The 14,584-nt window shown below is 42.5% G+C and overlaps 1 protein-coding gene across 1 annotated transcript; it reads left to right on the top strand.

Moving 5' to 3' along the window:
• Window positions 1–6,780: 6,780 nt before the first annotated feature.
• On the top strand, window positions 6,781–7,360 carry LOC147630754 (uncharacterized). Its single transcript, XM_086810842.1, has 3 exons — window positions 6,781–6,907; window positions 7,000–7,146; window positions 7,229–7,360. The coding sequence occupies exons 1-3, from the start codon at window positions 6,845–6,847 to the stop codon at window positions 7,358–7,360; spliced, it is 342 nt and encodes a 113-aa protein (XP_086666968.1). The 5' UTR covers window positions 6,781–6,844.
• The last annotated feature ends 7,224 nt before the right edge of the window (window positions 7,361–14,584 follow it).

The following is a 14,584-nucleotide window of genomic DNA, read 5'->3' as shown; positions in this document are numbered from 1 at the left end:
ATGTAGGCATAACACATTCCACAAATGATTTCCATATACATGTGACCATTCACATCACATATTTCATACATTGCCAACTCCATCATGTCAAGATATCTCTTGATTTCATGAAAACCTATTTTTTCAGATTCCAACAACTCACAAGCAAAGATGACATATGGCATATGTACAACATAATCATGTGATTTTAGAAAATTCCATGTCTAGCATTCCAAAATCCAGCCAAAGCCTTTCCAAAAGCTTTAAAAAAAATAGTGTAATTATCTAAGGCTTTACGATTTTGAAAATCGTAAGTGATAAAACAACAAAAAATTTTACTTATCTCAAAAAAGAAGCGAATTTATGGCTTTCGCTTTTCTCATAATTTGCTTCGCTGCCATATGCGCCAGATTCTGATTCATCGTGTATTGTGTGAATTTTTTGAAGATTATCTCCTTTGATAGCACTTCATTCCCTCTTTAATTCTAAACCCTAGATGCCCCATACAGTAGGCGTCATCAAGATTTTTAAACCTCTGGTTATAATCAGCTCTGGTTCTCCTTTTCTGCACACACCCTCCGATATGCACAGTTTTTCTGGTTTTTCTCTCTTTCCCCGCAAGAGATTCGGGCGCCCTTCACTTTTGCAGCTATAATTTTGAATTTCCCCCGATTGCATTTCCTTGATTTTAGCTTAATAATCAGAAATTTCCTTTTTTAAAAAAGACTCTTTCGCATGCCACGCAAGCTGCCACCTTGCGTCTGCGCTAAGGTGCAGCTGAAGTCCTCTCTAATCACCACCTTCAGTAGACTCACATGCTGTGTATCTGGAGCCATAGTAAAAGCCTGTTGTTTGACCTGGAGCGCTCCTGCTCAAGTATAGCAGCTTTCCCTTTTGCTAGCGCTACCCTGCATGCGGCATCTTTCCCTAAATGCTCAATAATGTCATTGGCAGTCTGGTGCAGAGTAGGATGTGTTGATACTGATCGGTAGGTGAGAATCATGATAATCTTCAAGGGAGTTGTGTTGGAGGAGAGAGCTGATGGAGCCGCGGCCTCCTCCGGAGCCTCGGGAGCCAGCAAGATATAATGAACCTGCCCCGTCGGTGTGTGACTACTTGCTAAAGACCGTGCAGACATGTAGTAGAGGTCTCATCCTTGAACGGTAGATGGCGGGCTTCGAGCATAAGCTATGGGGCTACTTGCATGTGGTATTTTAGGTGATTCTGTATCCATCATTTGTGTGGGCTTTAACACTTCCTTCGCCTCATCTTGCCTTTGATCCATGGGAGTAAGCATACCGCCTTCCCGCCATTTCATTATGTGTTCATAGTAGATGACTTGACCCACTAGGATAACAGTAGTAATGGTGTATCTCGAGTGGTGTATAACAAGGCCATGTAGAATTGTGTGGGGAGTGTGGACGGCTCGAGGTAGCATCCGACAAGGTTAAAGACATCTCCTACAACCCAGGTCATCATGAGGAAGAGGAGGGAGATGCCCTCGGTGGAACCTTCCCGGAAGTTGGTGATGATCTGGGGAATCTCCGCCACCCCCCCAGCACACAACAGTGCATCTCATCATACAAAACCAGAGCCTCCTTGTTTTGCTCATTCCGAGTAAGAACAAAAATCATGGCATTCCAAGACACGATATCTCAAAAGGGCATTCTTCAAAACCAATCCTTACATCATACATGCTCTCACATTTCCATACATATTGAGAAGGGTGTTCCCTACTACAAGGTCTACCATAAGCATAAAACTCCATAATTCACACCACACTCATGTACAGAGGCTTCGAGACCTGGCTCAGCCTCAGCTCGTCTTATTGAACCTCATTTACAATATGAACATACGTACTTAGGCATCATATAATGACTCAAGTCATGGCACTTAATCCCATGCATCTGGATTTGCATTTAATGGCCTCATATGCATGGTTTCGCACCATAGACGTGCCATGGCACGATAACGTAGACAGAGTTCCACCTTATCATCATACACCCAATGGCAACTGTTTGACCTCCTTGGAGTACACACAATGTCTGCACAAACCAATCTATCTTCCTGCAGTTCTTAAACAGATTTTTGCATAGAATTGACAACTTACCCGTAGCGCTCGAAAATCGCCTACTTTTTGAAAAACGGAGGTCCTAACGCACCCGAGGCCCAAAAAATATAGTCAAATACGACAATATAGTTGCCCTATAGCTTTACTCCCGCGAAGAAAGCTCCTCAATCAGAGAGCGTTTGTCGATGTCTCGCGTATAGCTCCCGAGACAAGGGTGTAGTCACCACCTAACACAAATAGGGAAGAGTAGATGAAGCTCTTACCCTCGTACCGCTTCCTCTGCTTCTCTTGCTTACAGCTCAATCCTCCTAGCATGAACAGCTCAGTCCTCCTAGCATGAACCAGGCTCTGATACCATGAAAAGATGCAGGGAAGAAAGCTCGATATCACTACAAGACAATGCTGCCATACACGCGCTTCATACACGCGATAAATTACGAACGCGTGTATGGTCGCGCTTGTATTTGAATAGAATCGGGCGCGTGTATTTTTGCATTTAAGTTCGCGTGTATATTTGCATTTATAAACGCGTGTATAAATGCGTTTATATACACGCAGTAATACACGCATAAATACACGATAATATTTACGGGGTGATACTCGGTATTATACACGGGTAAATACACGCTACTGCACACGGATTAATACACGCATGGCAGAGAAAAACTGAAAAAAAACTGAATTCCTTAACAAAATTAAAAACTATTTTCCTTAAACCATCTCATAGTACATTACAGTATACATCATTACACAATCCCACTACATGCATTTACAACAATGAAATATATTCAAAAATAAATCATGCATATGAGATGATAGAAATGTCATCAATTTAGAACATACAGTGACGGATTGGTTAGGGTTCGATCTCATCTTCAATAAGATCCATCCTTGTCAAACGATCAACATCAATATCCATTTGATCAATTGGTAAGGCTACGATTAAATTTATTCCACTATCGATATTCTGTACTCCATTGATAATGGTATCGATGTCCTGATCATCCTCATCAACATCACCATCATCCTCAATGGTAGGGTCATTCTCATGATCATGAGAAATGGCATGCTCATCCTCATTATCACGATCATCTCTTATTTCTTGATCATCGATCACAACATCTTCAATGGCATGTTCGACGTCATCTTCATTGCGGCTTGTTACATCCTCCATATGCTCCATATCAGTGAATGTATTATACATCACTTTGGAGCGTGGTGCAATAGGGATGACGTACCACCATTTGATGTCATGCACCATTGGTAGATAGATAACCTACTCAAATACACACAGTACAGTAATTAATTAGCATATCAAAAGTCAAGGGGTACGCGAGCTTAGATATATATGTACATGAAACACATTAGTAAAAAAAATGCATACCTGCTCACATTGTTGTGGCAATACGAGCCTATCTTTCTTTGTTTGCCAGAACTTTGTAGAGTCAATAGTTACATATCCACTTGCATGGCGTTTTATCGTTGCATCAGGCCCTTTTTCCACCACGTTCATTTGCCATTTGACATCCAAAACATACACAAAGAAGCGACGAAAGTCAAGCCTAAATATGTCTTGGATTATGCCACAATAATCATCCATTTTTCCATTAGCTCCCTCAAAGCTACTAATGACACCGCAATCTTGTGAAGCACGTAAAACTGAGAATGTGCACCCTTCAAACACCGGTGTCGATGAAGCTTTATAAAGATGCTCTTGTTCCATATCATCGTCGTCCATACCTTTGGGATCATCCTTAAAAAGATTCCGCACCATATCATCAAGCACCTCCTCTTCCACAACTTCGTGGGGTGCAGGGCTATTGTCGTCCCTTTCCCACTCATCTCTGACAATAGATCCCGAAGCTCCAGCATCATCTCGTCGACGCTTTACGTGCTCTCGTCGCGCGTAGGGTACCATGTTAGGGTGTGGTACTGCATCCTGCTTCAATTTATCAAATTATATGTTACAACTCTATTAATTTAATTTGGATACCATGAGTCATTTGAATACCATCAATTTACATCTACTCACCTCTAAACCTGTTTGATTCCATTCTCCATACATGGAGATGTGATTCAAGGTAATTCGACGTGCTCGTACAATGCATCCTTGACATCGATTACACATACATTTGATCCGTTGTCCCAACCACACATCGCGATTACGATGACGCATTGTCTCATCTTCTCCAGAACTGCTTGAAGAGGTTGATGACATCCTGTGTACAAATCAGAAAACACAAACTCACTATATATTTTTAATGAAAGCATAAAATCGCGTCTATTCACGCGGCTATCTCCTAAAACTCGCGTGTATTGACGTGGCTAATTCCTAACAAACGCGTGTATTCACGCAGTTATTTCCTGCAAAACGCGTGTATCAACGCAGCTAAAAGCATATACACGCGAAAATACCCGCCTTCATAAACGCGACCATAAACGCGGCGGCATATTTAAACTAAAAATAGCCCGCCTTCCCCAAATATAGATTTTGAACTTAGAAATCAACAGTGCATACGTTTTCGCCTGTTTTCGCCTCTTCCAACAGCAAGGAGGGAGCAGAGAAAGGAGCACACACACGGGAGAAGGAGGGAGCAGAGAAGGAGCAGAGAGGACTCACTTTTCCAGAGGTGAGTCACTTTGTCCTGTGCCTTGTCTCTTTTTGTCAGATTTGTTTACTTTGCTCTTTGCTCTTTGGGTTTGTCTTCTTGCACACGATTGGGTTGCTGCATCCTGACAGGGGCGACAATGGCTGGTCCTTTTTATCAGGACATTCTGTCTTTGTCGGGGGGTCGAGCTTTTCGAGAAAATTTTTTCGCAGTTCGCGTGTACGAACGCGTGTAGAAACGCGTGTAACCTGTCTGCAGAGTTTTTTCACGCGCATATACACGCGTTTTTTGACGGGTGTATACACGCGTTTTTTGACGGGTGTATACACGCGTTTCTGCAGACAAAAAACTGCGGCGTTTAGGGTTTAGGGTTTGCAGGCAATTGACTTGTGTAATGACAATGTATGGGGGTCGAGAGGGGGTTGCGTGGACAGACATGTTTGAGGTGCTGATTCCAATGTAAAGCTTTCTTTTCAAAGTGTTCATGAGGATGCTCAAAGTCTAAGAAAAGGAGGAATGATAACCTCCTATTTTGGGCATAATTTTGGTGCTAAATTGATAAATGTTTAGCATTTTTTCTACAAATATACTCATTTTTATATGCTTTATTGTAAACTAGCATGGCATATTAGCGGGTCGGCAATCTTTGATTGCCATGGCCTTGAGAATGAGGAGAGTGAGGATGATGATGACAATTTCTTGAATTTCTCATCTTGTTGAGCATGTGTGGGTGTGTTTTTGTTGGTAAAGAGTATGTTATTTTACAGCTTTTGAAGCCATGGCAACCGTACTTTGCCAACCTCAAACCTAGTTTCATGATGATCAATTTGTACTGCAGCATTGCTATTTGGGACTGTAATTTTGCTTCTTTACTTTTTATCAAAGCTTTGTGTGGTTTGTTCAACTTAATAGCCAAATTCAATGACCTAGTAAAATGTAAGGAAGAGATTAATAATATGATACTTTAGTGTGTAGTTCCATAATTACTCCACTGAACTACTTTGAAATTGGAGACATCATAGAGGTGAGCTTGAGAATTTTCACGCGCATATACACGCGTTTTTTGACGGGTGTATACACGCGTTTCTGCAGACAGAAAACTGCGGCGTTTAGGGTTTAGGGTTTGCAGGCAATTGACTTGTGTAATGACAATGTGTGAGTAAAGAGACAGCCCATGATGTACATGATGATGTTTGTTGCAGGTTCTTTATGGATATTCCAGGTTCTTCATCCGATCCATTTGCGTACAGCAATTAGTTGATGGAGATGATGAATCACTTTGGGCGCCAACCTGGTCCGGTTGAGCTTACAGAGTATATGTATGCCCATCCCCCTCCTTCCCTGCCTGGTGTCTATACCCCTATCGCGAGTATCCAGGGCACTCCAGTGCCGTCTATTCCTCTGAGTCCGACGAGACGGCATGCAGCTTCTCCTCTTCCACGTCCACCGAGGAGACATACCTCTTCCACGTCCACCGAGGAGACATACCTCGTCCCAGACACACTCACGTACACCCTCACAGCCACCATCACGTGCTCCCTCAGAGCCACCGTCACGTCAGGGCTCACAGCCACCGTCACGTAGACAATCCCCCAGTCGTGACTCCACCCGCAGCAGTAGGAAGAGTGGGAGTGGGGGAGGATGCGGTTGGTGGGGGAGGTGGGGGAGGTGGGGGAGGTAGTAGGGCACGGGGTGAGAGAGGAGATAGAGGGAGAAGAGTTAGAGGAGACAGTTCGAAAGAGGAGGAGATGAGAGAGATGGAGAGAGTGGTTTGCTATGATGTGACGGATAGGGGCGGGATAGTGATGGATGCGAGGGGGAGGGAGGTAATGGAATACATGCGTGGGGTAGTATCAAACTCATATAGAAATTGTTTTATTAAATTTAAAGATCAAAATAGCAGATTAGTTGGGGAGGTGATAGAGGCTGTACATAGTCGGTACCCCAATCCCCCACATGCTACATTCTCGGATGTATGGGGAAGGACGCGAATAAGGGAGATCTTAAGTAATAAAAGATCTCACCTTAAAAAACTCGCGTACGATGACCGGCTAAATGTAGCTGCGGGTGGCTATCCTGCCGAGAAACCTGCCACACTGCGCACAAACGTGAGTGGAAGGAGGCAAAGAAACGAGCAGAGGGTGGCGTGAAGAGCAGGCAGCATGTGGAGGCACGACGGATCCAGATGGAGACCGTTGGATCTTCGCATTTCGGATCTGGCGGCGTCGAGTCATGGGAGGCAGAGTTCGTAAGTATCCTGCCACTTTATTTGATTGTTTACTTAATTCATTGATTCTATGAATTGTTTTAATCTTACAAATTGTGTTGAATATGATACAGCGACGGGTTACGGGGAGGAAGCCCACAACCCACGATACTGCGTATGCTCGCCGGCATAGCAGACGTGATACGTGGGCCATCTTCAGAGCCGAGGGACGTATTACGGACGCGCAGTTTGAGTTGGCCATGAGACCATACGGTCGACAGGTACTTGAAAATTCGTAACGAATGGTTTTGGTTTATTGAAATGCATATATATATACTTATATACTATATATTACTTGAACAGGCACAAGCTGCTGATGATCCACCGGCCGCCGCTGCAGAGGGTGGACGTGAGCACTACTCCTCGGACATTCCGACCGATGCGAGCTCATCTGAGCATGGGGGGAGCACCGAGTCATCATCTGGGTCTGAGTAGTACTCACACTTGTAGTATCACATTCCATATTTAGGATGTGATTGTATATATTTTTTTGTAAACTCAAGCCATGGGCTACTTCGAGATATGGACTCCCTTGTATACATGTATGAAATTTTGATAGTAATATTGAATTGATTGATCGATAGTATTACATTCATGGCTGTCTTGAATCGTGTAATGACAATGCAGTATGCATTCATGTCGTTCTTGTCTTAATCTCCCTCGTGCATATGTTCTTCGTGGATGGTCTAATGGGATGGTCTAATGCACCAAAAACCCTAAACCAGAGAGTGCTATTGGGTGCTGGAATGCTGGAACAGTATTCAGGCACCAAATAGCACTCTCTGGATTATTTTTTTGCTCTCTGTTCGCGTGTATAAGCGCGTCAACACTGCTAAAACTCGCGTGTATCTACGCGGATACTCTCGAAATTACGCGTGTATTACTGCGTATAAACTGGCAGTCACGCGTGTATCAACGCAGCTACATTAAAAAAACGCGTGTATGGACGCAAGTAAAAACGCGTCTGGAACATGAACTGAGCAGAATGCGGTTATACACCCGTGTATAAGCGCGTCTAATGTTATAAGAAGCGTGTATAGGTGCGTGTATTAACGCGTCTGTATATAATAACCCGGGTATATACCCGTGTATACGCGCGTCTGAGAGGTACTGTACACGCGGTTTTACACGCATGTCTCTGGCCGCGATTATACACGCGCTGATACACGGGCCCGCTACTTTTTTTCATAAGTCATTTTTAGCGGCTAAGAGCGTGGGTATGAGCCCAATCCCTTGTAGTGTATCTCAACACAAGGTATCGCTTCCTCTGCTTCTCTTGCTTACAACTCAGTCCTCCTAGCATGAACCAGGCTCTGATACCATGAAAAGATGCAAGGGAGAAAGCTCGATATCTCAACACAAGGTAAGTGGAAGAAGATTTGCGGTATGACATTGTGAATTTTATTTTTTCAGATCGCATTACATAATTATGATAAGAACTATGTGGAAGGGTATAGAGTGACCATGATACGATTAATACTAAAGAATAGCACAGAGATGTCTAAGGAGAACTAGCCAGAATTCCCCAATCTTGTAGACATCGAGGTGCTCCTTCAGGCTGTATAGTAGGGGATGAGCCAAAGCCCTCTGAGCACATAGAGGCAGAGCCAAGGTTCAATGTGGAGGTTAACATTGAACATCCCAAGACTGATGAGGTAGAGCAAGTTAAAGAGGCAAAGCTGAAGCCTGAAGAGAAAATAGCTGAGAAGCAGACTGCAGAGGCCGAGCCGGGACCTAGTAGGGAGGCAAACAATGAAGAACCTAAGTCTAATGAGGATGCCAAGGCTAGTGAGGATCCCAAGCTTGATGAAGATCCCAAGCCTAATTTACCTGATGTAATGTAACCAACTCAATTTTTAAGAATTGTTTCTGATTTTGTCCCTTAACAATGATTATAAGTTTCAATCATATTTAGATTGATTAGAATCATGTCAATAATGGTTCTAGACGCCGAGGAGGCTTATTATCTTGGATGTTAATGGATTGTTTCTCAAAAGATAGCCTAAGAGCTTTGTACCAAGTGCTATAGGGAATTACAAAGTCGGAGAAATGCATGTCATGCTAAGGCCCAAATTGTATCAATTTATCAACTTTGTGACTAAGCAATTTAGATTGGCCATCTGGTCCTCAATGATGATGCATAATTTGAGGCCTCTTGTCACGCTAGTTTTGAGAGAATCTAAGATTGAGGAAACAGAATTGTATTTCGTATATGACCAAAGGCACTGCTACATTGACCCAAGAGTTTTTCATCTCAACAAACCTGGGGTGCCCTCACTTATGAAGTGCTATGTGGATATCCAACACTTGTATAATCCCACAAATACATTATTAATTGATGATACCCCTGAGAAGGCTATGTACAATCCCATGGAAGGCAATTTCATATTGGGTGTGCAAGTGGTGTGACTAGTTTTACGTTTACATGAATATCCGACTAGGGGGCCTTGGAACTCTTTTCCGTGGTACCTGAGACAAAACCTAACCAAATTCTTAAATGGATCCCATCACTACAGTGGATCCCATCACTACAGTGGTTGGGTGGTTGGCTAACCCACGTGAAAGAAAGTAACAGGGGTGGGTTAGTCCCTCACCAAGGGAGTGGCTCATGAAGGAGTCACCACTTAGCATCTCACGGGAGAAGCTCACCATTGATTCTTGGAGTAGATAACATTATGAATGAGCCATAATCCCATTTACATTGGTATTTATACTCCACCCAAGAGTTCACACCTACTTACTAGTTGTCCATGGCCTTGGGCCCATAATGCTTTCTTACAAACCATCCCTTCCCCAATGGTTTCGTCCTCGAAACCTCAAATGAATACCCCAAATTCGGAGAAGAATGTTCCATTTGGCTGAATTTACACCAACCCATATTGCTCTATCAATGCTTCATATCCCTCCAATGCTGAAATAGGTTGCCATGAAGCTTCTTCCTTAGGTAAACCCTTCCATTGAACAAGATACTCCACCAAGGTACGAGTGCGAAGTACCTTTTTCCTTGTACCCAAGATAGCTTCTGGAATGTATTCAATCATTCCCTCTTCATTCATTGGAGGTAACTCATCAACCATTTGATCGATCATACCCACATATCCTTTCAAGTGAGAGACATGAAACACATCATGAATCTTTGTTGTAGATGGAAGTAAGAGTTGATATGCAACCTCCCCAACTCTTCGTATCACTTGATAAGGACCATAATAGCGATGAGCTAGTTTGGTGTTTGTGCTTCCCTTCAAAGACGCATATCTTGACTTTGGTATTCTCAAAAGAACCCAATCTCCCAGTTTGAATTCCAATGGTCTTCGATGAACATTGGCATATTGTCTCATTTTCTCTTGTGCAACCTTCAAATTACTTTTGCATTGTTGCAACAAAGCTTGCATCCTTTCAGCTTCCTCCTTGGCATTATGGTTAGAAGTCTCATATGTACCCACCAACATAGGCAAATTGACCTTGTAACCATATAAAGCCTCAAAGGGTGACATGCCAATGCTCACATGATATGTTGAGTTGTAAGCAAACTCAGCCAAAGGTAACCAATCATCCCATGTGCTTTGAGTATCATGACAATAGTGGCGTAGATATGTTTCCACCCATTTGTTTACTCTTTCTGTTTGACCATCGGTTTCGGGATGATAGGCGGTGCTTGGAGTAAGCTTGGTTCCCATATATTCAAACAATGTTCTCCAAAAAGTGCTCATGAATTTGACATCGCGATCACTCACAATTTGTGACGGCATACCATGCAACTTGAAAACCCCATCAACAAATTGCTTGGCAACATTTTGGGCTGAATATGTGACCTTGGAAGGAATGAAATGGGCCACTTTGGTCAATCTATCCACCACAACATACAAGCTGTCCCACCCTTTCTTTGTGCGCGGAAGGTTAGTAATGAAATCCATTGATATATGACTCCATTTGCCTTCGGGAATGGGCAATGGCTGAAGCAAACCTCCCGGTTTATGTGTAGGATCCTTGTTCAATTGACATGACCGGCACCCACTTACATAAGCATGAATGCTCTTCCACATCCCCTTCCAAAAGAAACTTTTCCTTATTGCATCAAAGGTTTTGTAGACACCCAAATGACCAGCCATAGGAGTACAATGCATCTCTTCCATGATCTTCTTGATAAATGATGAAGTAGGAACCAAGTAGACTTTTCCTTTGTAGTAGAGGAGACCATTTTTCAGCTCATAATGGGGTAACTCTTCACATACATCTTGCTGTAATTTCTGCACTATTTGTGAGGTTTCTTCATCAAACAAGTACTCTTCTTGTATCTCCATGATCCAATCTTTATGCACCTCAGAAATAGCATACAATGAGCAGGCCCACATACGAGACAAGGAATCGGCAACCACATTTTCTTTGCCCTTTGTGTATGTGATTTCAAAATCATAGTTTTGTAGTGTTGCTACCCACCTTCTTTGCTTAGGAGACAAATTGGGTTGTGTGAGGAAATACTTCAGCACCCTATGATCACTTCTCACATAAAAATGACTCCCATATAAGTAATGGTGCCATTTCTTGATAGCATGGAGTATAGCAATCATCTCTTGCTCATACACATGGAGTTCTCTTTCTTTGTCATTCAGCTTTCTACTTTCATAAGCAATGACTCCATGGTCTTGGTAAAGTACCGCACCAATCCCTCTTCCACTTGCATCCGCCCTTATTGTGAAAGGTTTGGTGAAGTCTGGACATACCAAAATAGGTGCTGATGTGAGCATTTTCTTCATATCTTCAAAGCTTTTGTTGGCAATGGCATCCCAAAAGAAGGTTTCCTTCTTCAATTTATCCGTCATTGGGGCTGCAATTTCTGCATAGTGGGCAATAAAGCGCCTATAGAATGAAGATAACCCCAAAAATCCCCTCAATTGAGTAGTGTTTGAAGGAACCGGCCAATTCCTAATACATTCCACTTTCTTTGGATCCACACAAATGCCATCCTTGCTCACAATGTGACCCAAATATTCCACCTCATGTGCCATGAAGGTACATTTTGTCTCCTTAACATACAACTTGTTTTGCCTCAAGACCTCCAAAACCTCTTTCACGTGCTTCAAATGCACTTCCTCATCTTTGCTATAGATAAGTATGTCGTCGAAAAAGACCAATACAAACTTGTAGAGGAAAGGTTGAAGCACTTTGTTCATCAATGCTTGAAAAGTTGCCGGTGCATTGCATAATCCAAACGGCATAACCATGAATTGGTAAAGACCCCTTTCTGTACGAAATGCTGTTTTGAACTCATCACCACTTTTCATCCTTATTTGATGGTATCCGGAACGCAAATCAATTTTTGAAAAGCATGTGGCACCCTTCAACTCATCCAAAAGATCATCCACCCTTGGTATTGGAAATCGATTTTTGATGGTGATCTTATTCAAATCACGGTAATCAATGCACATGCGAAAAGTACCATCCTTTTTCTTCACAAGTAGCACCGGAGAAGCAAAAGGAGATTGACTTGGTTCAACCCATCCCATGTCAATGAGTTCTTTTACTTGCTTTGCCACCTCTTCCTTTTCAACCTTTGACAAACGATAGGGAGGCTTGTTGATTGGTTTGGCATTTGGTTCCAAATCAATAGCATGATCAACACTCCTCTTTGGCGGCATTGATTTTGGCATGGTAAACACATCTTCATAATCCTTGAGTAGCTTAACCATGTCCACATGTTCGATGCAATCCTTTTTGCTATTATCTTCCTCTTTGCAAAGCTGTAGTACATAAACATAGCCCTCTTTCTTGAACTCTTTCTTCATTTGAGTAGCATTGATCATGAAGAGCTTGGACCCTTGCATTCCATTCAATGTAATAACCCTTCCATGATGCACAAAACTCATGAAACTTTTCTGTAAGTTCATGGTAAAAGAGTTCAAAGTGGACATCCAATCACATCCAAGTACTATGTCAATTGGTCCCAACTCAATCACCAAAAGATCAACTTTGCAAGAGTAGTTCTTGGACAACTCCAATTCTGTACTTTGACACTTCATATTGCAACTCATTGAATCACCATTGGCCACTTGCACCATGTGCTTGTTTGGTAAAGAAGTTGGTTGCATTTTGAGAGTGTTCAAAGACCTTTTATTGACAAAACTATGCGTGCTTCCAGTATCAATGAGTGCATATGCTGTTCTCCCATTCACCTTGATCTTCAATCTCAATGTGTTGGCACCCTTACTTCCCGCATAAGCATCATGAGAGATTGTACACAAGGTAGTATGTGCACTATTGTCTTCGTCCCACACGCATAGAGGCATCCCATCATCCATTTTGTCATGAGCAAACTTTAGTTTCCCACCCGGATCAAAAGGAAACTCGGGATTTTCTTCATCAAAACCATCATCATGAGAACCTCCACCCTCATGAGGATCTCCCCATCCTAAGGCATCATTGCATTCAAGGAATTCCTCCTCCTCATGATTAGCATTGTCCTCAGTGATAATGTAGCTTATGGACATATCCTTGGATTTGCATACTTTGAAGTGATCCTTGTTCCATTTTTCTCCACATTTGAAACATAGACCTTTGAGCCTCATTTCATGCAAACGGTCCTCCTTGATAACCTTGCTTTTTGAACCCCCATTTGCTGGCTTGGACTCATTGTATGTAGCTTTGTTGGACATAAATGGTGGTTTAAATGGAAGTCTATTAGACCCTCTACCATACACGGTAGGAAACCTTGGAAGGTTAGGCCTTGCATTTGCATTTGCATGAGAACTCAAATCCGTTCTTGTAACCACTTCTCCCTTGGTGTTGCCTTTGTTAGCCCACTTTGACATATATTTTTCCTCATGAATTTCTGCAAGCATCATTGCTTTCTTCAAAGTTGCGGGCTCTTGAGCCTTGACATCACCACCAATAGGAGTCTTCAAACCCCTTATATACTTGACGACTAGATAATGCTCATCAAAATCATCCAAGTATAATAGAAGTTTTAGAAACTTTTGAGAATAGGCCTTCACCGTTGTGACTTGTTCAATCTTGTCCCATTCTACAATGTGGTTATCCCTTTGCATTCGAGAAGTAAACTCCTCTGCCATGTCATTCTTGAATGCTTCCCAAGTAGAAATAACATAACCATGTGATTGCTTCCTTCTCCACCAAGTATGAGCAAAGCCTTCCAAATGCAATGAAGCAAAGTAAACCTTTGACATTTCACTTCTCGGGCTGATCTCGAAGTAGAGGTCCATTTTGTTTGCCCATTCTTCAAAGTCTTCGATAGAGTTTGACTCTCCCTTGAACTTTGTGAATGTGATTTTGTCCTTCACGGTCTTATCCATGTCATTCTGCATTCTTGGCCCTCTTTGCCGTGTTCTAGGATCATCAAATCCTCTTCCTTCACCCAAGTGTCTTTGCATTTGCTCATCTTCCCAATCCCAATCACATGCATCCTTTAGCCCTCTGTGCTCATAACTTCTTCTGGCATCCTGCATAAAGGACGTAGCTTTTGGAACATTGGCATTTGACTTCTCATGATAAGCATCACCCATAGGCCTTTTTCCTTTATCCACTTGAGACGAGTGTGACATCATCTGTCTCCCATGGTTTACCTCATGCATAGGCGGCAATCTTTCATGTCGGAACTCATGGTGTGCACTATCCATTACATTGTCATCCACTTCTTGATTAGAC

Source organism: Cibotium barometz, chromosome 16, assembly GCF_041138505.1.
Source record: "Cibotium barometz isolate CiBa-2024 chromosome 16, ASM4113850v1, whole genome shotgun sequence".
Taxonomy (NCBI): domain Eukaryota; kingdom Viridiplantae; phylum Streptophyta; class Polypodiopsida; order Cyatheales; family Cibotiaceae; genus Cibotium; species Cibotium barometz.
The sequence above is the reverse complement of the archived record's forward strand: the minus strand, read 5'-3'. Positions and strand labels throughout refer to the sequence as shown.

Excerpts from the sequence above, each read along its gene's own strand:
- LOC147630754 (XM_086810842.1), top strand. The coding sequence starts at position 6,845 with ATGGAGACCGTTGGATCTTCGCATTTCGGATCTGGCGGCGTCGAGTCA. Across the intron at positions 6,908-6,999 it reads AGTCATGGGAGGCAGAGTTC|CGACGGGTTACGGGGAGGAA; the intron begins GTAAGTATCCTG and ends AATATGATACAG. Across the intron at positions 7,147-7,228 it reads TGAGACCATACGGTCGACAG|GCACAAGCTGCTGATGATCC; the intron begins GTACTTGAAAAT and ends TTACTTGAACAG.